Consider the following 27,623-nt stretch of genomic DNA (forward strand, 5'->3'; position numbering starts at 1 on the left):
TCTACGCGTGGAAACATGAAAAACCAGATGTTTTGTAGAATGTCTGACGCAGCAATTGCAACAAAATCGCTGTTTTTGTAATTACCCTGAAACTGATTGGTGCCCCCCGGCCATTTCCCATCATTGCTGGAAACCTTTTGAGAGTGTCCCCAGAGCTCTTACTTTTATGCTGCGTCTCTACGGCAAAAACAAAAAACAAAAAACAAAAAACCCTACAGCTTTGGACCTGAGAGTTGGAAAACCAGAAAACTAGATCTAATGAACGGATACGTGTGAATACCGGAGAAGTTCACACCCCTTGCCACAAATTCAGGAGTGTTCTAGGAAAGAATGGAGAAGGCCAAGGGGATTTGGTTTGGTTTACATTCCGCAGATTTTGTAAAATCTTTCTTTCTCAATAAGCTGAACTCTGCATAGACAGGAAAGCCACGGAGCGGTTGGCAGACCAGCCAAAGGAAACCGCAAAGCACTGTGTGCAGTAAGTTAGCATGGTGGTGGGAGAGAAGGAATTCTGCCATGACCGCAGGTGCATCCCGGTCACAGATAGAAAGATGCCTTGTGGGAGTTGGGGAATGGGCCTTGTGTTTTAATCAGAGCTTCAGTTAACTTGCTAATGTGTTCGATTTGTCCTGTGTGGATTGAGAACATTTTCAGATAATCAGTTCCATTACAGGAAGGCTGTGAACACCAGCTGAGGTCAACCAGAATTGTAAGTAACCATAATCAGTTGATTCTGAATGTCTGAAGGCATAGCTTTAAAGTTCAAATACAGAGGAAGAAAAAGAAAAACCTGTTTAAAGCTCATTCGCCCACTTATTCTACGGGTAATAGAAGTAAAGAGGGTCAGAAATAGGGATTCAAGATGGGAAACCATACCTAGACCCAGGCCACTGTCTTGGCCATCCCAGGACTGCGGGGATGGCAGGGGTCTGTGGATCTTCTGAGAAAATGAGATTTATGGAGGGGCTCTGCTCAGAAGGACTCAGAAATCTATTAGAGAATGTAGTGGACCTTTGGGAAAGATCAACCCTTAGTTACAAATTGGAAGTCAGAGGAAGGGGTACACTTTTAACCAGAGCTCCAATTAAAGGCCACCTTATTCTGTGAGCAGATAGCGTCCCCTGTCCCTTTCCCCCAAACCTGGAAGGTCCCCCAGCTGTACAGTTAATACTCTGACTCTTTGCCAAGGTCCCTCTCCACCCCGACTGCCAGAGTTTGAGAAAGATACATGGCACAGAGTGGAAAGACGTGAATTTTGAATTCTAAGCCACCTCGATTGGGACACATTTCACCTATAATATATTAGCTAAGGTCCTGCTTTTAGAAGTTTGTAGTAAGGTGGTAAGGTGAAGTTCAGTTTGGTTTATAAAGCTGAGTTGAGCTAAGGATGGGACAGAGCAGTCTTTTTTTTTTTTTTTTTTTCATTTTATTTATTTTTTCAGTGTAACAGTATTCATTCTTTTTGCACAACACCCAGTGCTCCATGCAAAACGTGCCCTCCCCATTACCCACCACCTGTTCCCCCAACCTCCCACCCCTGACCCTTCAAAACCCTCAGGTTGCCCCAACCTCCCACCCCTGACCCTTCAAAACCCTCAGGTTGCCCCAACCTCCCACCCCTGACCCTTCAAAACCCTCAGGTTGTTTTTCAGAGTCCATAGTCTCTTATGGTTCGCCTCCCCTCCCCAATGTCCATAGCCCGCTCCCCCTCTCCCAATCCCACCTCCCCCCAGCAACCCCCAGTTTGTTTTGTGAGATTAAGAGTCATTTATGGTTTGTCTCCCTCCCAATCCCATCTTGTTTCATTTACTCTTCTCCTATCCCCCTACCCCCCCATGTTGCTTCTCCATGTCCTCATATCAGGGAGATCATATGATAGTTGTCTTTCTCTGATTGACTTATTTCACTAAGCATGATATGCTCTAGTTCCATCCACGTCGTCGCAAATGGCATGATTTCATTTCTTTTGATAGCTGCATAGTATTCCATTGTGTATATATATCACATCTTCTTTATCCATTCATCTGTTGATGGACATCTAGGTTCTTTCCATAGTCTGGCTATTGTAGACATTGCTGCTATAAACATTCGGGTACACGTGCCCCTTCGGATCACTATGTTTGTATCTTTAGGGTAAATACCCAGTAGTGCAATTGCTGGGTCATAGGGTAGTTCTATTTTCAACATTTTGAGGAACCTCCATGCTGTTTTCCAGAGTGGTTGCACCAGCTTGCATTCCCACCAACAGTGGAGGAGGGTTCCCCTTTCTCCACATCCTCTCCAGCATCTGTCATTTCCTGACTTGTTAATTTTAGCCATCCTGACTGGTGTGAGGTGATATCTCATTGTGGTTTTGATTTGTATTTCCCTGATGCCGAGTGACGTGGAGCACTTTTTCATGTGTCTGTTGGCCATCTGGATGTCTTCTTTGCAGAAATGTCTGTTCATGTCCTCTGCCCATTTCTTGATTGGATTGTTTGTTCTTTGGGTGTTGAGTTTGCTAAGTTCCTTATAGATTTTGGATACTAGCCCTTTATCTGATATGTCGTTTGCAAATATCTTCTCCCATTCTGTCAGTTGTCTTTTGGTTTTGTTAACTGTTTCCTTTGCTGTGCAAAAGCTTTTGATCTTGATGAAATCCCAATAGTTCATTTTTGCCCTTGCTTCCCTTGCCTTTGCCATTGTTCCTAGGAAGATGTTGCTACGGCTGAGGTCGAAGAGGTTGCTGCCTGCATTCTCCTCAAGGATTTTGATGGATTCCTTTCTCACATTGAGGTCCTTCATCCATTTGGAGTCTATTTTCGTGTGTGGTGTAAGGAAGTGGTCCAATTTCATTTTTCTGCATGTGGCTGTCCAATTTTCCCAGCACCATTTATTGAAGAGGCTGTCTTTTTTCCATTGGACATTCTTTCCTGCTTTGTCGAAGATTAGTTGACCATAGAGTTGAGGGTCGATTTCTGGGCTCTCTATTCTGTTCCACTGATCTATGTGTCTGTTTTTGTGCCAGTACCATGCTGTTTTGATGATGACAGCTTTGTAATAGAGCTTGAAGTCCAGAATTGTGATGCCACCAACTTTGGCTTTGTTCTTCAATATTCCTTTGGCTATTCGAGGTCTTTTCTGGTTCCATATAAATTTTAGGATTATTTGTTCCATTTCTTTGAAAAAAATGGATGGTATTTTGATAGGGATTGCATTAAATGTGTAGATTGCTTTAGGTAGCATAGACATTTTCACAATATTTATTCTTCCAATCCAGGAGCATGGAACATTTTTCCATTTTTTTGTGTCTTCCTCAATTTCTTAATGCTCCCTTAACTCCTCCCAACCCCCTCTGCCTCCTCCCCCCACCCCACCCCGCCCTGTCCCTGACTCGGTCCCCCTCCCAGAAAAACGTCTGGTTTCCCTAAAGAGCTTTCAGATGTATATGAAGGTCTCAGCCGATTTACTTGCCTGCTGGGGTCTGTTAAATGCGGTGTTCTGTGAGCCAAAAAATCCAACCTGATACTTAATAACCTTTTCCAGAACTCTTTTGATCAAAGGTTTAAATCTTTGCAAGTCTTCCTAAATAGGAACTAGGATTCTGGGGCAGTCCCCCGTCAGTTCAGACGCTTCGAGCACGGCTATCTTTTCCTAAACGCAGTGAGGACCACACATAAAAGCGGACTGCTGTCCTAATCAAGAGGTGTTAGTTTTGTTCCTTCGGATCAGAGTGTCCCCTGTGACCACCCCCTGAGCAGAGACGGGAAGCAGCCTTCTCCGTGGAAGTTGCCCTGTCTGAGAATCGCTCTGCAGTCCAGCTTCCCCAGGACCCACGATCCTTAGATCGTCAGGGGACGTTCTAAAACACTCATTTCTGGTTATAAAATGAGATTTGTTTCACTTTTTAAAAAAATAAAAATGGGATTATTTTTAAGTTCCTCACTCCCGACTTCTTTGGTTGGTTACATTGGTAACAAAATGGAGGAATGCTCACTCCTTTCACCGGGGGCGGGCAATGGGGCGGGCACGTGGCAATGGGGTGCCTGTGCCTGCGTGCCTGTGTGTGTGCGTGTGCGTGTGTGTGTGATGATGACAACTCAGAGCTGGCTCACCCTCTATCAGATGTCAGGTCTTTTTTTCCCTGACAAAGCCAGCAGAAGGTAAGTACGCCCGTATGGTCAGAGAAAGTCTAGAGCCCGGATAAAATTCAGTAAATCCCAGCAAAAGGAATTCTTTTGGCTTATTTCCCTTGGTTTCATGGGTCAAGTTAAATGACAGTATCCAAATCAGTCCGAGGAGAATATTTTCGTGAGCAACGCTTAATTTTCAACTTGGGGAGCAATGTGTGGCTAGTCCTGGGACTGAGGAGATGGGCCAAGGTACGTTCGTAGGCGAATGGACAGATCTGGCTGTGGCTACCGCACTCTCCTCCTCTCTCCCCTTCAGCTTGCACCTACAAAAACCAGGAGTGCCGTCTGACCGTACATTATGAGAACGGATTTTCCATTACCACCGAACCACAGGAGGGTGCCTTTCCCAAGACAATCATCCAGTCTCCCTATGAAAAGCTGAAAATGTCTTCAGATGATGGAATCAGGATGCTGTATCTAGATTTTGGAGGCAAGGATGGAGAGATTGTAAGTGTGTTTCTGCAGACAGCGTGAGTTCCTATGTTTTTCATTGGGCAACACATCCGTGAGGGCTTGTGAACGTACCATGGCCGCCTTATTTATGTGGCCATTGACTGTTTACAAAGTCCTTGCAAGTTCATGTCTTCTTTGATCCTTGAAAAACTATGATGAGATCCAATTATCCCTAAGTTCCTTACTTTGGTCTCATTTCCCGCTAGCATACCAACTAAATATTTGAACCAAGGAATCTTAGAAAGTTAGAATTAAATTCTTATCAGATAGGGTCCCACCAGCTTCAAAATGCACCATTCTTTTTTTTTTTTTTAAGATTGATTTATTTATTTTATTTGAGAGACAGCACACACAAAGGGCAGAGGGAGAAGCAGACTCCCCACCGAGCAGGGAGCCCGACGTGGGGCTCGATCCCATGACTCCCGGATCATGACCTGAGCTGAAGCCAGACGCTTAACTGACTGAGCCACCCAGGTGCCCCTGCACCATTCATTTTTTAAAAGTATCAAGTCTCTAATTTAGCCATGGCGTTGTGCTCCTGTCGGGGGTGCAAGGACGAAAGCTGAGCAGGGCCCGCCAGGAGGAGGTCTCCGAGGAGCACAGCACATGTGGACCGTTGGGGACAGGGTCAGAGTAGAAGGGGCAGCGGGGAACAAAGAGAAACTCGGTCAGCGATACCCGCGTGGAGAGAAGGCCAGACGAGGGCCCAGAAGTTTCGGGCTAATGGCCAGTAAAGTCTAACAAAATTAGCAGATTTGTCAGTTGAAGTAACTTTTAGACTTGTAGCAATAATATGCAAATAGCCAGTGTATTTACATTCATGATTTCCTGCGATCGGTCCTGCCTATTACAATAAAAAAGTGTATTTCTTCAGTTCCATGAAGGGTGAGAATTGCCTGTTCTTTCCAGCAAGCGTAGCTGTTGACATTCTCTGGAAGACCTAGCATCTCATTTAAGCTGTCAGATGCTGAACTTTTTAAGAGGACCTTGATTCTCTAATAACTAGGCTCTCTTTAAGTCCTTCCTAAGTCACTAGGTTAGTCAACAAATATTCATTGACTTCTGCTTGATTTCAGGGATGGGAAATATATAAAATGCTGATGTAAACCTCAGTTTCAAAGCTCTTGTAATTTCGGTGAAACCTGTGGCCTTCCACAATCCCTCTGTCTGACTCCAGCCCCTTCAGTGGTTTCTCCGGTGGGACTGGACTGGGACTTCTCTAGAAAGCATTCAGGGGGACCGAGCAGGGGCTGATGGAAGTGTAGAACTGAGACCACACTCGAGAGCATGAGGCCTTCATTTCAAAGTCCGAGGAGGGCTGTTGTGGAAGGGGCACCTAGCATCACCCAGTCCCGACACCATGCTCCCCCTGCACCGACCCCGGAGGGTGCTGCTGGCAGTCGGATGAGGGCAGCAGCCTGCGCAGCCCCAGACCACTTTTCGGAGACCTCAGAACTCACTTTTCGGAGAACAGTTCCCAGCCCATCATCCTCCTTTTAAAATGGATCTGTGGGGCACTTTGGTGGCTCAGTGAGTTAAACGTCTGCCTTCGGCTCAGGTCATGATCTCAGTTAGGGTCCTGGGATCGAGCCCCACATCAGGCTCTCTGCTCAGCAGGGAGCCTGCTTCCTCCTCTCTCTGCTTGCTTCTCTGCCTACTTGTGATCTGTCAAATAAATAAAAATATTTTTTTTAAAAATGGATCTGCAGGGTTTTACAGGATTTTGTCTTATTGTTTGTATGTTTCAGTAAGTTCAGCCTGAAGCAGCAGTTTGGAAAGACACGAGTGATCTGAAAGTCCGTTTCACTCGAAGTACTTGTAGTTCAGTTGCTGCCCTATCCATCGTTCGACCCAGTGCTCTTTCCTGAAGGTGGCGGCTCCCTAGCAAAACAAAAACAAGAACAAAACAACCAAAACACAAAAGGCTCTTGGCCTCTTGGCTTGAAAAATCAAGGCTCTTTTTGCCAGTGAGGAAAATCACTTATGTCTAAATTTCTGCCTTTCTGAAGCCTGTAATTACAACCTGACTTGGAAGATGTAGGCAGGACTGCGTGTTTGCCGCCAGTCCATCCCGCTGAGAAGTGCAAGTTCACACGCAGCTTCCCCAGGCCTGGTTTTCCAGCTTCAGGAGGCAGGCCCCGCCAGGCCTTTCCTCTCCCTTTCTGGGGAAGGGAGCAGACACGGGCTGCAGGAAATTGAATAAATTGTTCTCTTTCTGTCTCTATAACTAACTCACCAAATGTCTTGGGCACATCCTTTTATGTCTTTGGAGCTGGGTCTCTGTCCATAAAATTAGATTCCTTCCAAAAGTTGCATTCTGTGTTAGCGGAACAGAACACTGTGGTTCTACCCCAACTCTGGCATCACAGAAAGTCTTAGAACTTCTTCAGATCTCAGTTTCCCGTATAAAACGTGCAGATAATGGCTATAAGCTCATAGCGGTTTTGTGAGAAATAAATAAGACGGTGTGGAAGAAATACTCAGCCCAGTGCCTGATTCATGATTAATGCAACCCTAATTTTACTAGATGTTATTACACATTCAGGTGGCTGTTCCCCAACAGCGTCATCAGCAGAAGAGGACTGGGAACAACTCCTCTCTCTCATTCTCTCTGATCACAGGTTGGGCCGCATGTAGGAAACGCTGAAAAGGGAAAGATTTTAGCAGGGCCTTAACGGACAGGCGACACACATGTTACAACAGTCCAAGGGCACAGGACACTGGGGACACAGCCACTGAGCGGTGTGGCTTCCCCTTCTGAGTGGTCACACGCAGTATCTCATTGATTACTCTAATTAACCTGTGAATTAGGTAGGACTGGGAAAAATTTTAAGTGATTTGGCCAAGATTACGTATCTCAAAAGCGTTTTTTTTCCCTAAAATGTTAAAACTGGGACTCGAACTGAATCTTCCGATGTGACATTGAGTCCTGCTTCAAGCTTACCTATCACTATTGTGATACCAAACACAAACGGTTTCGATAGTCAAGAAAGGCAACATCAACATTTTATGCTACTGGTTTATGTAAATTTCACAGAACCTATTTCGGGAGCAAAGATGGATGTAAGAAATAAGTTTACAGAGTTATTTTTTAAACCTCACTGGGAGGCAAGGATTTAAAACCATAATTCTGCATCAAGTGTTAATTTAAAATCGCTCACATGCTCTCTTTTGGAATTTCAGCAACTGGACCTTCATTCCTGCCCCAAGCCAATTGTTTTCATCATTCACTCCTTCCTGTCAGCGAAGATCACAAGACTGGGCTTGGTGGCCTGAACCAAGGGGGGTTTGCCTTCGAGAAGAGGAGGGAGGCTGCACCCCCGGCGGGTAACATTAGACACCATGCATGGCACACGAGGTGTGGCATACCATGGTCGGCTCTGGATCCCGGAGTCCTCTCCACCGCCCCAGACTTCTCTATCAACTTCGCCAACAACGAGGGTGGGGGAGGGGAGGGCAAGAAAACACCATGAGGAATATCAGAAGAATACTGGCTTTCTAGAACAGTAGAAGGGTAACGAGGCGAGGGTGAATGGGAATAAATACACAACCTGGTTTTGAAATAATGACAGTCAAGGACATCATGACCACGAGAACTCATCTACCAGTCCTAGGCAACTGGTTCACCCAAACTAAGCAAGAACCAGGTAGCTGAAGAATGGACATTTTCACCTCTCTGGCCCCAGTGACAATGATCTTTTGTTTTTTTGTGATTTATTGCCTCCTTCCAATTGAGTTGACTTTCGCTCCTAATGAAAGAGCAGTGCTTCAAAGGGAAACCCACCTTTTCAGTTTTAAGTATGAAGCGGCTATAATTCTCTTCTTAATGACGTACCTTTCAGTGATGTGGAATGACCCTGCGGTATTCTCATTAGCATATGCTGAGCGGGAATTAAATAAAGCCTCAGCTACTGATCTGAGCTGGAAGCTGGTGGAATCTGAGCCAAAGTAGACTGTTTGTGTCGCAAAGCTTTGCGGTGCAGAAGGGTGGTGTGCCTGAGAAGTGGTTCAGCTGGGACTGGGCTCACACCAATGTGTGCTGTCTTCGAGCCAAGACTGATAGCTTTACTGAGAGAAAGGAAATTACGGATATTTTTTTAAAAGATAGCCACTTGAGATATATATGTGGCATATATATCTCATATATATGACATTATATATATACTTATATATGTAAACAATTCATATGAGGTTAACTAATTATCCCCATCTCGTGGTTTTCCGCAGAAGTACTGAGCAATTTATTGACCCTTGTTTCTGCCTGTGCTCGCGTGCATGTGTTTTCAGACCAGTCCTAGAGTAGCCTCATATAATTTTGACAGTTTCCACAGCTCTTAGAAATTGCAGGGAAATAATATAATGACCTGATATTTTTCTACAAGAATATTTTCAGACAACATAGAGCGTATTGCTGATTTAATGCTTTTATTTTTACCTTTCAATTCAAATTCTCTCAAAAGACACCTGTATTATTTGATTTTGGAGTCGCCTTCCTCCGACCTTAAAAATTAGCTCTAGAGTTTCTGTAAGAATTTGTAACTCTCCTTTCCCTTGTACTTTACGTAAACAAATGCTCCGGATTCGATCTGTGTGTTTTTTCAGAATTGTCTTTCAGCAACTACCTATGCAAAGAGCTTTTAAAGTCAAAACTTTTAAAGGAATGTAATTTTGCCCATGGAGACACATATGTTTATTGAGTTAAAAAACGGCGTCCAAAGTGTGTATCAAGTAACAGTAGTTTCAAAGGGCATTGACTGAGCGGTGTTTTGTTGTGTTTTGTTGGAGGAGGGGAGCAGTGAGAATAAGTGGTTTGATGATCAAAAATGTGTTAAATAACGGAGGGAAGAAATGTCAAACAGATTTCATGATTGTGGGCCTCCTCAAAGACATCAAGGTATACATTGTGATTCTTCAAGGGGGGACCCCGTCTACCATTCCTACACTTTAAAGCTTACAGAGCTCCTTTCTGACAGAGCATTTTGGGAAGCAAGTGTTTAAAAAAAAAAAAGAGCCTGGCTGGCTCCGTCAGTAGAATATATGACTCTTGATCTCGGGGTCTTGCGTTCAGGCCCCATGTTGGGTGTAGAGATTACTTAAATAAAAAATAAAACAAAATACAAAAAACACTTTGGGAAACACAGCTTTAGGTCACTGATTTTTTTTTTCAGTTTCCCATTTTCAAATGCTCAAGAGTGAAGTCCCACCTGAATATTATAGGAAAGCTTTGATTCGTGTGTGAATTATACTGCACTCTTTCATCACGTATTTTCGAAGTCACTGGAATGTTGTCATACAAGAGAATTATGCATTGTAAATAACATTAAAATACATATATTAATGCTAATAGTTCAATTCAACAATCTGTAATCTAAGGTGCTCAGTACTACAGGAAGTATGAGTTAATTACTCATAATTAAATTGCAAAGATCCTATTCTATATTTATAGATGAATTAAAATGATCATAATTACAAATATTTCTTCATCACTTGAGTTTTAGACTGATTACTATCTGGGTGGGGGTCAACAAATGACATTCTCTGCATTTATAAAAACTTAATTTAAATATTTATATTTTAGGAAAAATACATTTGAATAAATTAATGCATTTTCTGAATTAAAATGTACTAGCAAGAAGTAGATGATTTTACTAAGAGAATTATGTATATGCATCCTTGTTTTTTCCTTCAAAGTTACGTGTGTCATATCAGAGTGGCTATGGCGAATCAATTTCAAATACTCATTTTTCCTTGTTTCTGAATTGAAGAAATTACATAATGATTTTACACTGTAGATTTTAATCTTGTCTTGATGTGTGTTTGAATGTTGTGAACGACACACAATCAGACGTCTGGATCATGCCTGGGTAGAGTTGGAGAATCAACTGATTCATTTGGGGGGATTTGTTTTTGTCCAGTCTGCTCTGTGTTTAATCCGTTTCTTAGTTGAATCAATGAATTATTAAATTTGCATTTGTCCCTTTAAGGGCCAATCAATGCGAATGACTGATATTTCAGTTGTACTTGTGGGAAGCCACCCATTTGCTGTTGGTGAGGTTGGGGGAGCCCTAAGCATCCCAGGGATTCAAAGAAGGCCAATGGAAATAACAGTTACCAGTCTCCTTCCTGACTTGAACTAAGTAGAAGGAAAAAAACCCATAAACCTCTTAAAAACACCCAGGTAGGGTGTTTAGTTAATTCTTTTCAACTGATGTCATTAAAACGCTGAAAAATGCATTTGCCTGAAATTAATGAGAAGCCTTTCTGGCCTTTCTTTTACAAATACGAGGTATTCCATCGTGAGGGGATTGGAGTGGACGGGGGAGAGGGAGTAATTTTTGAATGTACATTGAGTTTTTAAAAAATGTGCCTATGTTTATAGCACCGTGGATGTCATGTAAAATTTATATATGAATTAAATAAATATTCACCTCTGAATATGGTGGACCGGCTGGTGGTTTCATCAAAGCCACAGAGGGAGTGTGAAGACACAACCTGCTATTCTCTTCCTCCAGGACTGGCTCCAGAAGGTGCTAATGGGTAAAGGAGGATGCCGCTGGAAAATTTGGCAAGGGGGGGTAGCTTGTGTATAATTTCAGGATGGGTCTGCATCTGGGATGTGGGGATCTTGGCTCTCATTTTAACCAAAGTTTCATGGAATTTAACCTGTACACCAAGCTCCAAATACTTAAGTTCTCTGTGCTACTACAACCTGGTTTGTGTTTTAAGTAGCTTATAATTAATCTTAGTCTATGGCTGAGAAGTCTTTCTACTATTTGAAAATTGAGTAGTAGTGAGATTACATTTAGAACTGTAGAATCTCACTTTTGGAGAGACTTCAGAGGTCATCAAGCCCATTAGTGCCCAAAGTTTATTTATAATTTAAGCAATACTACCTTAGGATCTTAGGGTATATGATTTGCTAGTAACAGTGCAACACAATATATACATATAAAAATGAATGTACACCAATTAAATTTTTTAAAGAAGTCTGTACCACCCAGAGTCATCCCACATATACTCCTGGTCTAAGTAGTACATTCGGGGGAACGCTGACCTTGTATATGCATCCCTTATGTTTCATTCTGCCTGACATGGAAAGTTTCCAGCTGCGGGATGAGAGCTCATTCTTTCCCAAGGCAGGTCCTTCCACTGCTGGATGGTGAGAATTGTTGCCAAGTTCTTATTCTTAGAGCCAAAATTTAGGTCTGCCTTTCAGTTATGACCCTGTTCTACCCTAGAAAACACGGGAAGTCTGATGATCTCTTTTCCACATGAATGTCTTAAAAGATAAAACGACATATCAGGGCTGGGGGATACCAGGAAATAGAAAATGATCTGAAAATGGCTTTAAGTAGGACACCTCAAATTCCTTCTTTTTTAAAGAACCGATTGGCCAAGTTTGGAGTTGTTCGGGTAGGTGAAACCCATGATTATCTGAGCCTAGACCCCGACTACACTTTACACAGGAAAACGTGTTTTGACCGATTCAGTACACTCTGAATTTTCTAGGTACGGACCTAGCACGTATATGGATGGAAGACTCTGTTTTTGGTTCGTTCAGGGCGTTTTATCAAACACTTTATCAGAACGAGTCACCTGGAGCCAGTGTGTACGCGGTACTCGAGTCATCGACACAGAACACCTGACTCTGTGTGTACACCCCTCAGGGACACGGGATCTGAGTTATTATCTTTCAGTGTGGTTGTGCCTCAGCGTCTCCATATTGAAGTGCATCGTATTTTATGGTCACGACTTTCCTTTTCTAAACTTCTTTACCTTACAGTTAGGGAATATCAATTTTAAACAATCCTGAGTGCATGGAGGCTTACTGATTTCCTCCATGCCACTGCCTGGCGTCCAAGACGCTCAGCTGCTGTCCCAACCTGAGGCCCCACCACGCTGGCTTTGCTTGCCCCGAGGGCTGGTGCCGCTGAGACCGTACCCACCACTTGCTGGGAAACGCTGCCCCTCCGAGCCCCGCATCCGCTGGCTACCGCCACCAGGCAGCCAGGCAAAGGAGGTGCATCCTCGCATCTCTGGGTTTTGCCATCAATTCCAGGCTTGGGTGAAAAGCCACACACCGTTGGCCCTAAGAGCTGGTGTCCTGAGTGGCCGCGAATGACCTGAGCAGTCTGACACTGTACAGGATTTCAAGCTTTGGGGGGCCCGACAGGAGCTCATAACAGGAGGGCGCTGGAGTGGGAAAGGAATGTTCTTCTTCCTTCTTGTGTACATCCGCTGAGACGTGGTTTCTGCATGTACCTTGTGCCCCGAGACACTCCCTGTGACTGAGAACACGCCTGCTGGGGGACAGGCTGTGTTCTTTGAGCCGGTTACAGGGCAAGCCGTGGCCCATGGGTCATGTGTCACGTGCTCTGCTAGCCGACCTTCCTCTTCTCCCTTTGCCTCTGCACTTCTCGGGGCCCTGGAATTGGACATTCCACAACCAGCGTGAGCACCTAATCGTGCCCTACACAAAGATCCACTCAAAATGGATCATAGACCTAAATATACGAGATAAAACTATAGGGTGAAAAGATAACCCACAGAATGGGAGAAAAATGTCTATAAGTCATATATCTGATAAGGGCCTTGAATCCAGAATATGAAAAGACCTCTGACATTTTAACAACAAAAAGACAAATAATCCAACTAAAAATGGTCAAAGGAATTGCGTGGACAGTTCTCCAAAGAAGATACGTAAATGGGCCAACAGGCCCATGAGAAGATGATCAACAGTAGTAGTTATCTGAAAAATGCAAATCAAAACCACAATGAGATCCCTCCTCACACTTCATGTCATTTGTCAGAAAGACAAATAATTACAAGTACTAGAAAGGATGCTGGGAATTTGGAACCCTAACACGTTCATGGCCGGTGGAAAGGTCAGATGGTACAGCTAACTGCTTTGGAAAACCCTGGAAACAAAAAGGTTAAATGTGGAGTTATCGTACAGTCGAGTAGTTCTCCTAGGCACCTACCCAAGATAATGCAAAATGAATGTCCACGCAAAACACTTGTTCACAGAGTCCATAGCTGCCTTATTCGTAATTGCCAAAAAGTGGAAGCGGCCCAGATGTCCGCGAGTTGGTGATCAACAAAACGTGGCTGATTGACACCACGAACGATTCAGCTCTGAAACAGGACGGGCCCTGCCACAGGCTACATCACGGAGGAACCTTGAAAGCCTCACGCTAAGAGAAAGAAGCCAGACACACAAGGCCATAACTTGTAGGAGTCAACGCACATGACATGTCCGGGAGAGGCAAATCTGGAGAGACATAAAGTAGATCAGCGTCTGCCAGGGGATGGGAGGAGGGAGAATACGGAATGACGGCTAGTAGACACGGCATGTCTGTTTGGGGGGATGGAAACGTTCTGGAAACAGTCCGTGATGGCTACACGACTTTGTGAGTGTACTAAACCCACCGAACTATCCACTCTATAGGGTGAGTTTCATGATGTGTGAGTTACATCTCAAACATATACGCTGTAGGCTTTTTCTGTCTTACGTTCTAATCTAGTCCCTTAGATGAGAGCCACACCCACAATCCTTTGTCAGGACAGCTCTCTCTTCCCTTGCGTCGCAGGGTGACCGGGGGACCAGGGTGCCTGGGGGACCACGATCCCCGCCCCTGCAATTCTTAAAAGCCCTTCTGTCTAGCAGAGAGGGTCTGCTTTGAAATCACTAACCGTAAATATTTCTAAGGTCTTAATCCAGGATTATATACGCACACCTTAGGTTCGATCTTTTTCCTTTGAGAGGCTTTTGCTTTCGGACATGCTGGAAGTGGGAAACCATTTTTTCAGATCCCTAATGCCCTCAGCCCTCAGGATTTCCTCTAACTGCTGGAAAGCTGCACAGTTCCTTCTCCGACTCATCTCTCTTTTCCTGCGTCTTACACATTCAGCAGAATAAACAAATGGTCCACTGACACTTTTTTTTTTTTTTTAACATTCTGCCTAGAAATAACCAGAAGAATCCATGAGTTCATTAGATGCAACTTATTTTCCAGCTCCTGCGGGCAACAGTGTTGCGGAACGTACCATCTCTGCACAATGCAGCTCAGCCGGAGGGGCCCAGTGGCTCCCCCTTTCCCTCCTTCCAAACTTCTCATCTTAAAGACTGAGAGCTTTCAGCATGGTTCACAGCCCTGGGAAATAACGCCCCAGCACAGCTGCTGTCGAAGTCCCGTCTCTGCCCTCTTTCGCGTTTCCCTTGGAAGGTCCCTGTGATGCTCGCCCTGTGTAAAAGCACAGCAACTGCTTGGCAGGCGGAGCTCCTGGTGGGAAGCAGAGCTCCCAAGTTCACGGCCAGCCCGCTCTTCTGGGAGCTCAGCTTGCATGAAGTGCTGTCTGTCCGAAGCTCCTCGGCTAAAAAATCTCGCACGGTCAAAAGCTGACCTAGGTCTCTGGACCTGTTAGGTCTCTCCTTTGTGCTTATCTTCACATTTATTTGAAGTCTCTTGAACCACTTTTTACTTGGGAATTCAGGCCCTGAGGTAGGCAATGTGGAGATGATGCCGGGAAGGCATTGAAAAGTTTAGGAACCGATTTCTCCGATCAGTTGTAAAGACCAACAGAGTTTTCCAAGTCAAAACAACCGGTTCGCTTTGGGGATGTAACTTGAGCTAAACAAAATCTCCAAAACGCGGATGGAGTTACTGTGCGTTCTTGGCGAGGATCTATCTGGTCTCCCTTGTCTCTCTCCACACAGATTCACCTGCTGCCCTTCACCACCCACTCACCTCCTCAGGCTCACAGGCCTCACACAGCCAACGGAGCTGTAGCGAGGGCACCGTGCTTTGGAAACTGCATTTGATGACTCTCTCGAGGGCAGAAACGGTTGGGAATCAGCAGTTTCATACAGTTCAACCTAACAGAGAATACACAAATTTATCAAGTAGATTGGATCCGGGGTTCCTCTACTACTAATCATCTAGGACTGTGAACACAGTGAAGACTTTGCTAACAATGGACAATGGTATTTTTTAAAAAGATTTTATTTATCTATTTGACAGATCACAAGTAGGCAGAGAGGCAGGCAGAGAGAGAGGAGGAAACAGGCTCCCCATTGAGCAGAGAGCCCGATGCGGGGCTCCATCCCAGAATCCTGGGATCATGACCTGAGCCGAAAGCAGAGGCTTTAACCCACTGAGCCACCCAGGCGCCCCATGGACAATGGTGTTTTAAAAGGAAATAAAGGCAGGAAGATTTTATTAAGTATCACAGAACACTCTAGTAGCCGTGTTATACAGCATGCAACAATTACAAGTATGCAGTTTGGTGAGTTTTGATAAATGTGTATGCAGTCAAATTAAAAAAGAATTTAAAAATGCAGCACAATAATAAATGTACTCAATATTTTTTTAAAAATGTGTGTAGGCAGTGTAGCCACCATCCCAAGCATGTATAGAACATCAACATTACCACGAAGTTTCCTGGTGCCAGTTTCCAGTCACCCCAACCTCTGGCCCCAGGAAACTATTTCGACCCTGTATTTCTCTTTTCTAGAATTTCACGTATCTGACATTTTCTTCTCAGTGTAGAGTCATCCTGTGGCTGCCCATTTCAGTTTGTCTTATTGTATTGGTAAGTAGTATTTCATTATACACACGTTTTATTTGTTTATCCGTTCACTTATTGATGTGCCTTTGGGCTGCTTGGCCAACCCAAGCCATTTGCCCAAGTGATGATGTACTGTGTGTTGACTAATTGAACTTAATAAGAATTAAAAAAAATTGAACTTAATAAGAATTTAAAGCCAAAATGGTGGAGTAGGGAAGCCCAAGTTCGTTTGGTGCCTCTGATATAGCCGGGTAGTTCTCGAATCATCCGGAACACCTGAGGAATCAGTCGGAGATCTGAGAAAAGAAGCCCTGTGATGCTACAAGTAGAAAAGAACTACTTTTGGGGCGCCTGGGTGGCTCAGTGGGTTAAGCCTCTGCCTTCGGCTCAGGACATGATCTCAGGGTCCTGGGATCGAGTCCCACATCAGGCTCTCTGCTCAGCAGGGAGCCTGCTTCCCTCTCACTCTCTCTGCCTGCCTCTCTGCCTACTTGTGATCTCTCTCCGTCAAGTAAATAAATAAAATCTTAAAAAAAGAAAAGAACTACTCTTTGGAGGGTAGGAGGTGTGGAGACTTGAATCTAATGTGACAGAGCGGAGGATGCAGTGGAGGGGAGGGAACCTGCTCAAGGAGGCCACCACGAAGTATTACAAGCCGCGGAGCACCAAACCGGACCTTCTGGAAGCCTGCTGCAGTGGGGATGTCCCTGGCTTAAAGGGGCTCGGATGACGAAGTGGGACGGCAGCCCAGGTGGGACGGCGTTGTCTGAGGATCCCCGGGGTCACGAGAAGAACGGGGGTGCTGAGTGTGGCAGTTCCCAGGCATAGGAGCAGGGAGGCCGGCTGGGAACAGTGAATCTAGGCGCTGGCACTCTGCTGTGTTGCCATAAACCGTGAGGGGCTCCACAGTCCGGCGACCGCTGTCCTGGCAGGCGCCCAGCAGGAGGCAGAAGCGCGGTGAGACCGTCACACCCTCAGAGGAGGGACAGCGCGGGTGCGCGCCATAGGAGTCCACGAACATTGCAGTTTTGAAACTCAGTGGCAAAACTCTGTTAGAGGCTGGGTGAACACAGTTCCGACGGAAACTGGGGAGACAAGAGAGATTGCTTTTCAGGGAAGGCTCACTGAAGAGTGGGGAGCATGAACTTCCAGTCCTGGGGTTAAATGAGTGGGGGAGGGGGCTGCCATATTCATCCCGCGCATCAGTGCTGAAAGCCTTCAGGGAGAAAACAGCGCCGCCTAGTGGAGACGGGAGCCTGTTACACTGATCCCCGCTTCCCTACACACCGGCCGAGGGTGCGTTTGCACTAGGGCAAGTCCACCAACAGCCCCTCCTTCAGAAAACCAGCCAGGACAGCTGGCTCTCAGCAAGTTTACTGATCGTAGAGGGCTGCAAAGCTTGGGCTCTGTGGAAAACAGTAGATAGCATTCTTTGTACTTTTATTCTTTAAGCATTATTTTTTCAGTTATTTTTTTCAATTCATTATTACTTTTTAACTTTAAATTTTATGTTATATGCAGATATTTTAATTTTTTGTATTCCATTATATTACTTTTATGTTATTTTTATTTTATTATATAAAAATTATGTTACTATATAATTATATAATACACTATAGTATTAATAATTTATATTAATTTATTAAATATCTACTATATATGTTTCTTTTCCTTTATTATTTTAAGATCTAGTTTCTTTTCACAAGCAGACAACACACTCCGGGTGTAGTTTTTTGTTTTGTTTCTTCTGTTTTATTTCATTTTTTTTTCTGTTGTCATTGTTGTTATTTGTGTCTTTTCTCTTTCTTTTTTTCTTTTCTGGACGTAATGGCAAGACACAGAAACTCACCCCAAAAGAAAGAACAGAAGGTAGGACTCACTGCCAGGGATTTAATCAACATGGATATAAGTAAGATGTCAGAACTAGAATTTAAAACAATGATTATTGAAGATACTAGCTGGGCTTAAAAAAGCAGAGAAGACACTAGACAACCCTTTACTATAGAAATAAAAGAACTAAAATCTAGTCAGACCTGAATTAAAAATAGTATTACTGACACGCAAGTCCCAAGTAAAGGTTATAATAAAATGAGGATGAATGACGCAGAAGAGCAAAGCAGTGCTACAGAAGATAAAATGATGGAAAATAAGGAACTTAAAGAGAGAAAGATAACTGTTACATCATTAAGGGAGACTGAAAGAACACAGCAATTCCAGAAAGCGATATAATATCCATATTGTAGGGGTCCCAAAAGATGAGGAGCAGTAGAAAGTTTACTTGAACAGATTATAGCTCAGAAATTCCCTAATTTGAGGAAGGAAAAAGGTATTCAAGTCAGGAGGCACAGAGAATCCCTCCTTAAAGTCAATCAAGATAGGTAAACATCTTGACATATAATAGTGAAGCTTGCAAATTTCAAATATAAAGACAAAATCCTGAAAACAGCTTGGGACAAGAGGTCCTTAACCTACAAGGGTAGACACATAAGTCTGGCAGCATACCTGTCCACGGAGACCTGGCAGGCTGGAAAGGACTGGCACAATATATTCAAAGTGCTAAATGGTAAATATATGCAGCCGAGAATACTTTAGCCAGCAAGGCTGTCATTCAGAATAGAAGGAGAGTAAAGAGTTTTTAGGACAAAGAAAAAACTAAAGGAATTTGTGAACACTAAACCAGCCCTGCAGGAAATACTGAAATGTATCCTTTGAGTGGAGAGTGAGCCCAAAAGTAACAGAGATAAGAAAGGAACAAGGACAATTTACAGGAACAGTGACTTTACAGGTAATTCAATGGCACTAAATTTGTACCTATCAGTACTTATTCTGAGTGTAAATGGACTAAATGCTGCAAACAAAAGGCACAGGGTATCAGACTGGATAAAAAAAAAAAACAAGACCCATCAATATGCTGCTGACAAGAGACTCATTTTAGACTTACATCTACAGATTAAAAGGGAGGGGGTGGAGAACAAGTTATCATGCTAATGGACATCAAAAGAAAGCTGGAATAGCCATCCTTATATCAGAACAAACTAGAATTTAAACCAAAGACTGTAATAAGAGATAAAAGATAACAATGCAGTCTATGCATTCAATGCAATACTTATCAAAATAACACCAGCATTTTTTCACAGAGCTGGAAAAATAATTATAAAATTTGTACGGAACCAGAAGAGACCCTGAATAGCCAAAGTAATGTTGGGAAAAAGAGAAAAAAAAACAAAAAACAAAAAAAACAAAGTTGGAAGAATCACAATTCTGGACTTTGAGCTCTATTACAAAGCTGTAATCATGAAGACAGTATGGTACTGGCACAAAACAGACATACAGATCAGTGGAACAGACAAGAAAACCCAGAAATCGACCTTCAACTCGATGGTCAACTAATCTTCAACAAAGCAGGAAAGAATATCCAATGGAAAAAAGACAGTCTCTTCCACAAATGGTGTTGGGAAAATTGGACAGCCACATTCAGAAGAATGAAACTGGATGACTTTCTTACATCATACAGAAAAGTAAACTCAAAATGGATGAAAGACCTAAATGTGAGACAGGAATCCATCAAAATCCTAGAGAAGAATGCAGGCAGCAACCTGTTTGACCTCAGCTGCAACAACTTCTTGCTAGACACATCTCCAAAGGCAAGCAAAACAAAAGCAAAAATGACTATTGGGAACTCATCAGGATAAAAAGCTTTTGCACAGCAAAGGAAACAGTTGACAAAACTAAAAGGCAATCTACAGAATGAGAGAAGGTATTTGCAAATGACTTATCAGATAAAGGGCTAGTGTCCAAAATCTATAAAGAATTTATCAAACTCAACACCCAAAAAACACATAGTCCAATCCAGAATTGGGCAAAAGACATGAACAGACGTTTTTCCAAAGAAGACATACAAATGGCCAACAGACACATGAAAACATGGTCAACATCATTCGACATCAGGAAAATACAAATCAAAACCACAATGAGATACCACCTCACACTAGTCAGATTGGCTTAAATTAAGATGTCAGAAAACAACAAGTCTTGGCAAGGATGCAGAGAAAAGGGAAACTTCTTACACTGTTGGTGGGAATGCAAACTGGTGCAGCCACTGTGGAAACAATATGGAGGTCCCTCAAAAAGTTAAAAATAGAGCTACCCTATGATCCAGCAATTACACTAAATATTTATCCAAAGAATACATACATAGTTATTTAAAGTGGTACATGCACCCCAGTTTATAGCAGCAATGTCCACAATAGCCAAAATATGGGAAGAGCCTAGATGTCCATTGACAGATGAATGGATAAAGAAGATGTGGTATACCTCTACAATGGAGTATTACCCAGCCATCAAAAAGAATTAAATCTTGCCATTTGCAAGGACTTGGATAGAACTAGGCGGTACTATGATAAGTGAAATAAGTCAGTCAGAGAAATACAAATATTGCATCATTTCATTCATATGTGGAAGAAACAAAACAGATGAACAAAGCAAAGGGAAGGAAAAATAAGATAAAAACAGAAGGGTGGCAAACCATAAGAGACTCTTAACTATAAGAAACAAACTGAGGGGTGCTAGAGGGGAGGAGAGGTGGGATGGGGTAACTGGGTGATGGGCATTAAAGAGGATACTTGATGTAATGAGCACTAGATGCTAACATCTAAATTCTACCCCTGAAACTAATAATACAGGGTATGTTAATTAAATTGAATTTAAACACCAAATTTAAAAATTAAATAATAAAATTAAAAAATATTAAGCTGGTATGAGTATTTAGGTTAAATTTTTTTAAATGATTTACCTTGGGTAAACAGAATGGCTGAGTCATATGCTAAATGTTAAGTTGAATTTTATAAGAAAGTCAAATATTTTCAAAATGATTATAGCATTTTCCTTTCCCAACACCAATGCATGAGATTTCCAAATGCTCCACATAGTCACCAAGCCATGGTATTATCAGTTTTAAAATTGGATCCATTCTAGTGGGTGTTTAGTGACATCTCATTATGGTTTTAATTTGCCTTCCCCTGATGGCTGATGATACTGTACATCTTTTCATGTGTTTATTGCCATTCCTATATCTTCTCTTGTGAAATGTTTTTTCAACTCCTTGCCTATTTAAAAAAAAGCAAAACCTTAGGTAATGTAAAACGGTAAAAGTTCTTTATATATTCTAAATAAAATGCTCATCATCACTATTTTCAGTCCTCAAAAAAAGGAAACAGGGACTCTGCTGGTCGGTATTCAAACTAATTTTTCAGAAAGGCAATTTGGAAATATTACCATCAATCTTAAGAGCCACAGATTCCACTCCTAAAAAGTTATACTAAGGAATAACCAGTGATGTATTTGGAAGATTCATTGTAGTTTTATTTATAATAGGGAAAATGTGAGTGTGTATGTCCAATAAGGGGGATTGGTTAAACAAATTGTGTTTCCCTGGTATTATGCAGTAATTAAAATGATCATGATATAAAATTCATGGTACATTTTTAAGTGAAAAGCAAGCTATAAATTAATACACATATGTATGAGCATACATACACACATATGGATGACCCCCATTTTAAAAATATTTATATATATGTTTTTAAAATAGCTACAGTGGTAGGGTGCCTGGATGGCTCAGGTCATGATCTCAGAGTCCTGGGGTCCAGCCCGAGTCAGCTCCCTGCTTAGAAGGGAGTCAACTTCTCCCTCAGACCGTCCCCCTCCCCCAGCTCATGCTTGCTCTCTCTCTCAAATAAATAAATAAAATCTTAAAAAAATATATTAACAGGGGTTACATAGAGATAGTGAGGCAATACTGGAATCTGTTTTTTACTCTGTTTTGTATTTTCTGCATTTCCCTGATTTTGTACCATGGGAAAAGACCTTATTTTCTGGCAGTCTCTACTTAGTCATTCTTACTATATCTTATTTTCACAATTTCTTCCCTTCCTTTGTTTTTAATCCCAAATAAACATTGATAGCTCCAAGAGCAGTGGCTCTGGGGCAGAGGTAAGGGAAGATGGCTAACTATGTGAATTTTTTTACCAGTATTTTCTAAACCAGGAATCGTCCAATTAAGTATGCTGTTTGGTCACATGAGAAAAGCCACTGGCAATATCTCACTTGAAATTCAGTAATTTCAATAAGCCTAAAAACAAAGACATTTAACAAGAAGAAAAGAAATACCATTTTTAATTTGTTGGAAATTATTAAATAACAAAGTAAAATTTTAAAGACATATATAAAAATATTAACCTTAAAAATTAAAATATAGTGAAAATATAAAATAAGTATAAAATTAAAGAACACATTAACTGAGCATCCTCAAAACTATATAAATATTGGATATTTATGAAATCCTTTAGATATGCAATATCTATTCTCTGAATAAAGTTTAAAATTTGTTTATAATTTTCAAACTAAGAAAGTAGCAAATAGCTCGTCCAATTTATGAGTGTCCAAAGAGAAAGAGTCTGTGTTATTTCTTGCTTGTCTTTTCCAATACCCACTCAATCACCTAGAAGGAGAAAAAAATAAGATAATTGTTTACTTCTACTGAAAACACAAGGGAAAGAAAAAGATAGAGTTAAAACTTTAAAAGTGTGGTAGAAAATTTAAAATAGAAAGTCACATATCAAAATCTCAAAACACAGTTTATCTTAAAAAACACATTTTATTTTCTAACTGAAGAAAATAAAACCGAAGCTGGATTTCTACTGTAGAGTACAATAACCGTCCTCACCCGACATAAAAAGGTTCGGCACTGTTTTCTCACCTTTTTTTCCGGTTGTTTTCCAAGGGTCACCAGAAAGAAATTAAACCAAGCTTTGAAAACAACTATGGAAGTTGGATTAATTTTTCCAGCACTTTGGATTATTTAACAGTTTTTCTTTCTTAACATCACCCTTTTGTTGGGGCGTCTAGGTGGCTCAGTGTTTGTTTAAAGCCTCTGCCTTCGGCTCAGGTCATGATCTCAGGGTCCTGGGATTGAGCCCCACATCGGGCTCTCTGCTCAGCAGGGAGCCTGCCCCCCCTCTCCGCCTGCCTCTCTGCCTACTTGTGATCTCTGTCTGTCAAATAAATAAATAAGATCTTAAAAAAAAAAAAAAGAAACCCTTTTGTTAACTGAGCTGTCTATTAAGAACTCCTCCTAAATGCTCTGTTTGCATTAGCCTATTATTAAGTATGTTGAGGAGAGTTCTCACACAGCATGTGTGACGGCATCGGAGCTGTCCTGAAATAAAACAGCAATTTAACTGAATGCAGTTTCTTAGGGATCAGTTATTTACCTGCACAGCGTTGTTGTTTGCTGCTTTCTTCATTTCTTCAAATAGACCCCTTGAAGTTTTAAGATCCTAAAAATAACAAAATAAAGTGTTTCACAAGTTGTATGTTAAATTACAGAGAATAAGTCATTATTAAATAAACTTGGGATTATCCTAAATCATTCTACAAGTATTAGTGTGACTCAGGAAATACTACAAAAAAATAAAATTGAAGTATTATAATTTAGCTTTATCTCCAAATATCAAGATTCTCTAACAACAAAACACACATACATAAATTTCTGTCGTTCCTTTTTTTTTTTTTAATTTTATTTATTTATTTGAGAGAGAGCACAAGTCAGGGGGGAGCGTGGGTGGCAGAAGGAGAAGCAGATCCCAGGACCCCAGGATCTCCATCACCTGAAACAAACAGATGCTGAGCCAACTGAGCCACCCAGGCGCCCCAAAACTTCTGTGATTCTAACCTCCTATTCCCAGCAGCACTAACCAAATCGAAGCCCCATCCTCGATTATAAATGTCCATAAATGCTTTGGTACTCAGGAAATGAATATATAGCATTTATACTTACTTTTCAGATAAAATATCTTTTCTCTCTTCTTCTTGGTTATTTTACTCCACAACAAAGAGGGAATCACATAGGAAAGGAAATAGAAATCTCTGACTTTTAGAAAATACGATTGTATGGGCGCCTGGGTGGCTCAGTGGTTTAAGCTGCTGCCTTCGGCTCAGGTCATGATCTCAGGGTCCTGGGATCGAGTCCCGCATTGGGCTCTCTGCTTGGCAGTGAGCCTGCTTCCCTCTCACTCTCTCTGCCTGCCTCTCTGCCTACTTGTATCTCTCTCTGTCAAATAAATAAAATCTTAAAAAAAAAAAAAAGAAAATACGATTGTATCAAAATAGATTACAAAGTAAATTTAAAAAATCTAATTGTATTTTAAAAAAGCAGTCCTCTGGCTCTCCCTCTTAGTTATGCTTCCCAGAGGGGAGAGAGCTGCTTTCAGTTTTTTCAGCTGTTTCCCTTATGTATACCTGCATGTTTCTAAATAATACGCTTTTGCTGCTGCTTTTTGATTTAGCAATTTCAGACGACGATCGTGGTTAGAAGTGACAAAGGTAGTGGATTCGGTCTCTGAATCCGGCCACCTCGCTCTCCCGCTCAGTAACTGTTGCACCAGTTTCGATCACTCAACAGTCCGTGTGTGCATGATTAAACCTACGTACATACAGCTCAGTCCTGAGCTAAGTGATGGTATTCTAATGATCTCACATTTTGTTTAACCTCTAGTTAAATAATATTTGCTTCGTGTGCCATGTATGTAATTCTGGGTCCCTCTGCCAAATGCTACAATTGCCTCATTAAATGTACAAATAGCAAAGTTGTTTCAAATGCTCAAATACACTGGGTAACCTCTTGGTTCAGTTTTTCAAAAAATCTGATTTTTCATTATTATTCTTATTTTTCCCTCTGGTGATCCTTCTCCCACAGCCTGCTCTGATCTGGTCTGACTACTCCCTGGGTTAGTTCTTTCTGGACTCCGTCCCTGTTCTGCGGAACTTCATTCTCTTGCCCATGCTTCCACGGTTGTACCAATGCCTAGTTTTTTTAGACCTTCCCCATCTGAAGTATCTCGGAATCCTCATACCTGACTGAATTTGTGACCAGGTATAACAAAGTAGGTCACTCCGTTTCCCTCAGACTGGAAGATACTTTCCTACTGTCTTCTAGCATACAACATTACTCAGTGTGGAGAAATCCACTGCCGTTCTGATTCTCAGTTCTTTATATGCAAACTTCCCTTCTGCGAAGCTTTCAAGAAGTGTTCTCTCTATTGCAAGAGCTATGGAATTCCACAGTGAGGTGGCTTGTGGTAGAACTGTCATTCACTGGGCTGGACAAGCTGTGTGCCCTTTCAATCGCGGCACTGTGTTCTTCCGTTCTGGAAAACTTGGTTAGATTTTTGACAGTTTGCTCTCCTTTATTTTCTATTTTTAAAACTTTTTTTAGTAGCATATTGGATCTTCTGGATTAGTGCTCCCATTTTCTGATTCTATGTTTCATGTTTTTGTCATATGATTCTAATTTCTGCTAACTTGCTTAATCTCAACTATTCAGCCTCTCTACTGGATTGATTTTATTGTAATTTTAATTTCGAAGAGCCTCCATGTTCTACACAGATGCTGGAAACAGCAATTATATTATATTTTCTCTTTTTGAGAAAATTACAGTTTTTTAAAGTCTTTTATAGCTTTCTGCCCCCTTGAGAGTTCCCTTCATTCCTTTATGTTCTGGCATCTCTTTTTTTGAAAAAGTCTCAAAAGTCTGCTAATCCTTGTCAGTCCAATCATATACAAAAATGAGACCTGAATCTTAGTGGAAGCTCTGTCTGGTGGCTTCACGAGGCAGGGTGATTAGGCGGCCGGTTGGTTTTTCCCTTGTGGCCTTTACTTCCTTCTCCAGAGGCTCTTTCCGGCAGCGTCACAGAGGTGGGGGAAGAGACGATCGTGTAGTGTACCTCACAGTTACCTCCGTGGGAGGGCTTGTGGAGGAAGCTGAGGGCTCACTTTGTAGATATTTATTCAATTTCCCTATCTTCCACCTGACACACCCCTGCTTTCCAGGATACCCGGTATCTTCAAATCCTAAGCACTTCAGAGACTGTCCCTTGAAGAGGTTCGAGTCTCACTGGCACTCCACGGAGCAGGCACTTAGGCTCTAACTTCCTTAACTCTGCGACACCACACTTCTGTGTGCTTTGTCTTGTCCAATCCACAAGGGACTAAACATTTTTTTCTCTCTCCTTTTCTTTGTTTTTGTACTTTAATACCATCTTTCTTGAGAGATTTTAAAAAGAAGGTGAATTGAATGCATGTGGTCAATCTGCAGTTTTAAGAAGCCACACAAAACTGCGATTTGAGTCAAAAACCCTTCACTGGACATACCTATCACCATCTAAGTTGTATAGAAACGTCATCTGAGTGGCTGATCTGTCCAGTGTGTCACAACTAGCCGATAATGGACTCAAAATTAGAAATGAAGTATTCTGATACCCATTCCAGTTGCCTTTTTACTATATATTAAAACTACTAATTAAACGTGTTCTGAGGGGCACCTGGGTGGCTCAGTGGGTTAAGCCTCTGCCTTCGGCTCAGGTCATGATCTCAGGGTCCTGGAACAGACCCTCACATCGGGCTCCTAGCTCCATGCGGAGCCTGCTTCTCCCTCTTCCTCTGCCTACCCCTGCTTGTGCTCTCACTCTCTCAAATGAATAAATAAAAAAAATCTTAAAGAAAAAAGATGATGTTTTAAACCTTATTATCAACTTAAGTCAAAGACTTGTCAGGGAAATACTGAGGATGCATTTTAAATGTAGTTTTCTACATATGAAGACAAAAATCAAACAAGTCTGATATAAAATACTTTGGCTCCAATTTTTCTATCTCCACTTTAAAAAATATCTGGGAAAAATTATAAGCTATCAGTATAAAAATAACTCACTAAAAATGACTTTATGTCAATGAGGAACATCGGAACATGACTTTAATTTTACCGTTAGTAGAGAAGACACCATACCTTCAGATAGAACTTGGAGATCTCAAAGAGACGTTGGCTGCATGCAGAGAAACATCCGTGGGCCTCAGTAATGCTGTGCTTCTTCAGGGTTTCCGTAACCACCTCTTTCAGTATCTTGGATAGAACATAACATATGACTAATATTTCTTGGGAGAGAGACAGACCTATTATTTCATCTTTAGAGTTCAGCTGTGTGAATTACATAATCATGTAACTGTGTGAAAGACAAGTTCACTAGGACAAAACAACTAGGAAAAAAAAAAGAAATCTGGAACATTTGCATGGTCATACATGTCACCAGATATCTATTAGAAAGAAATGATGGCAGTATCTGAAGAGGAATTCAAATCATGAGTTCTGAATCAAAATCTGGGTGTAAAAGCTACATGTATTAGGGATAAATATGGGGGTGCATTTATTTTTTATTATGGAAAATTTCAAACACTGAGAAGTAGAGAGAATATTTTATAACAAATCCCTATCTTGGTAGATCAACCAGTTTCAATGAGGATCAATTTGTGGCTAATTTGGTTTCATTTATACCTCTGCCCATTTATCCGTTATCCTTCTTATATGGGGTTGTTTTAAAG

General features: G+C 41.8%; 2 protein-coding genes across 2 annotated transcripts in view; one reads left to right on the plus strand and one right to left on the minus strand.

The window, feature by feature from the left end:
- Positions 1-11,060, plus strand: part of SNTB1 (syntrophin beta 1) — a 236,160-nt gene extending 225,100 nt beyond the window's left edge. Inside the window, exons 6-7 of the mRNA XM_046018798.1 lie at positions 4,429-4,619; positions 7,809-11,060. Of these exons, the coding sequence (XP_045874754.1) occupies positions 4,429-4,619; positions 7,809-7,901 (284 nt within the window). The 3' untranslated portion in view covers positions 7,902-11,060. The remainder of the gene's footprint in view (positions 1-4,428; positions 4,620-7,808) is intronic.
- An 11,221-nt stretch (positions 11,061-22,281) lies between these two features.
- LOC123937292 (MDM2 binding protein) overlaps positions 22,282-27,623 on the minus strand; it is a 76,886-nt gene continuing 71,544 nt past the window's right edge. Inside the window, exons 20-22 of the mRNA XM_045998035.1 lie at positions 27,034-27,147; positions 23,465-23,530; positions 22,282-22,692 (exon numbers count right to left, since the gene is read on the minus strand). Coding sequence (XP_045853991.1) covers positions 22,654-22,692; positions 23,465-23,530; positions 27,034-27,147 — 219 coding nt within the window. The 3' untranslated portion in view covers positions 22,282-22,653. The remainder of the gene's footprint in view (positions 22,693-23,464; positions 23,531-27,033; positions 27,148-27,623) is intronic.

The sequence above is a fragment of the Meles meles genome, chromosome 1, assembly GCF_922984935.1.
Source record: "Meles meles chromosome 1, mMelMel3.1 paternal haplotype, whole genome shotgun sequence".
Taxonomy (NCBI): Eukaryota; Metazoa; Chordata; class Mammalia; order Carnivora; family Mustelidae; genus Meles; species Meles meles.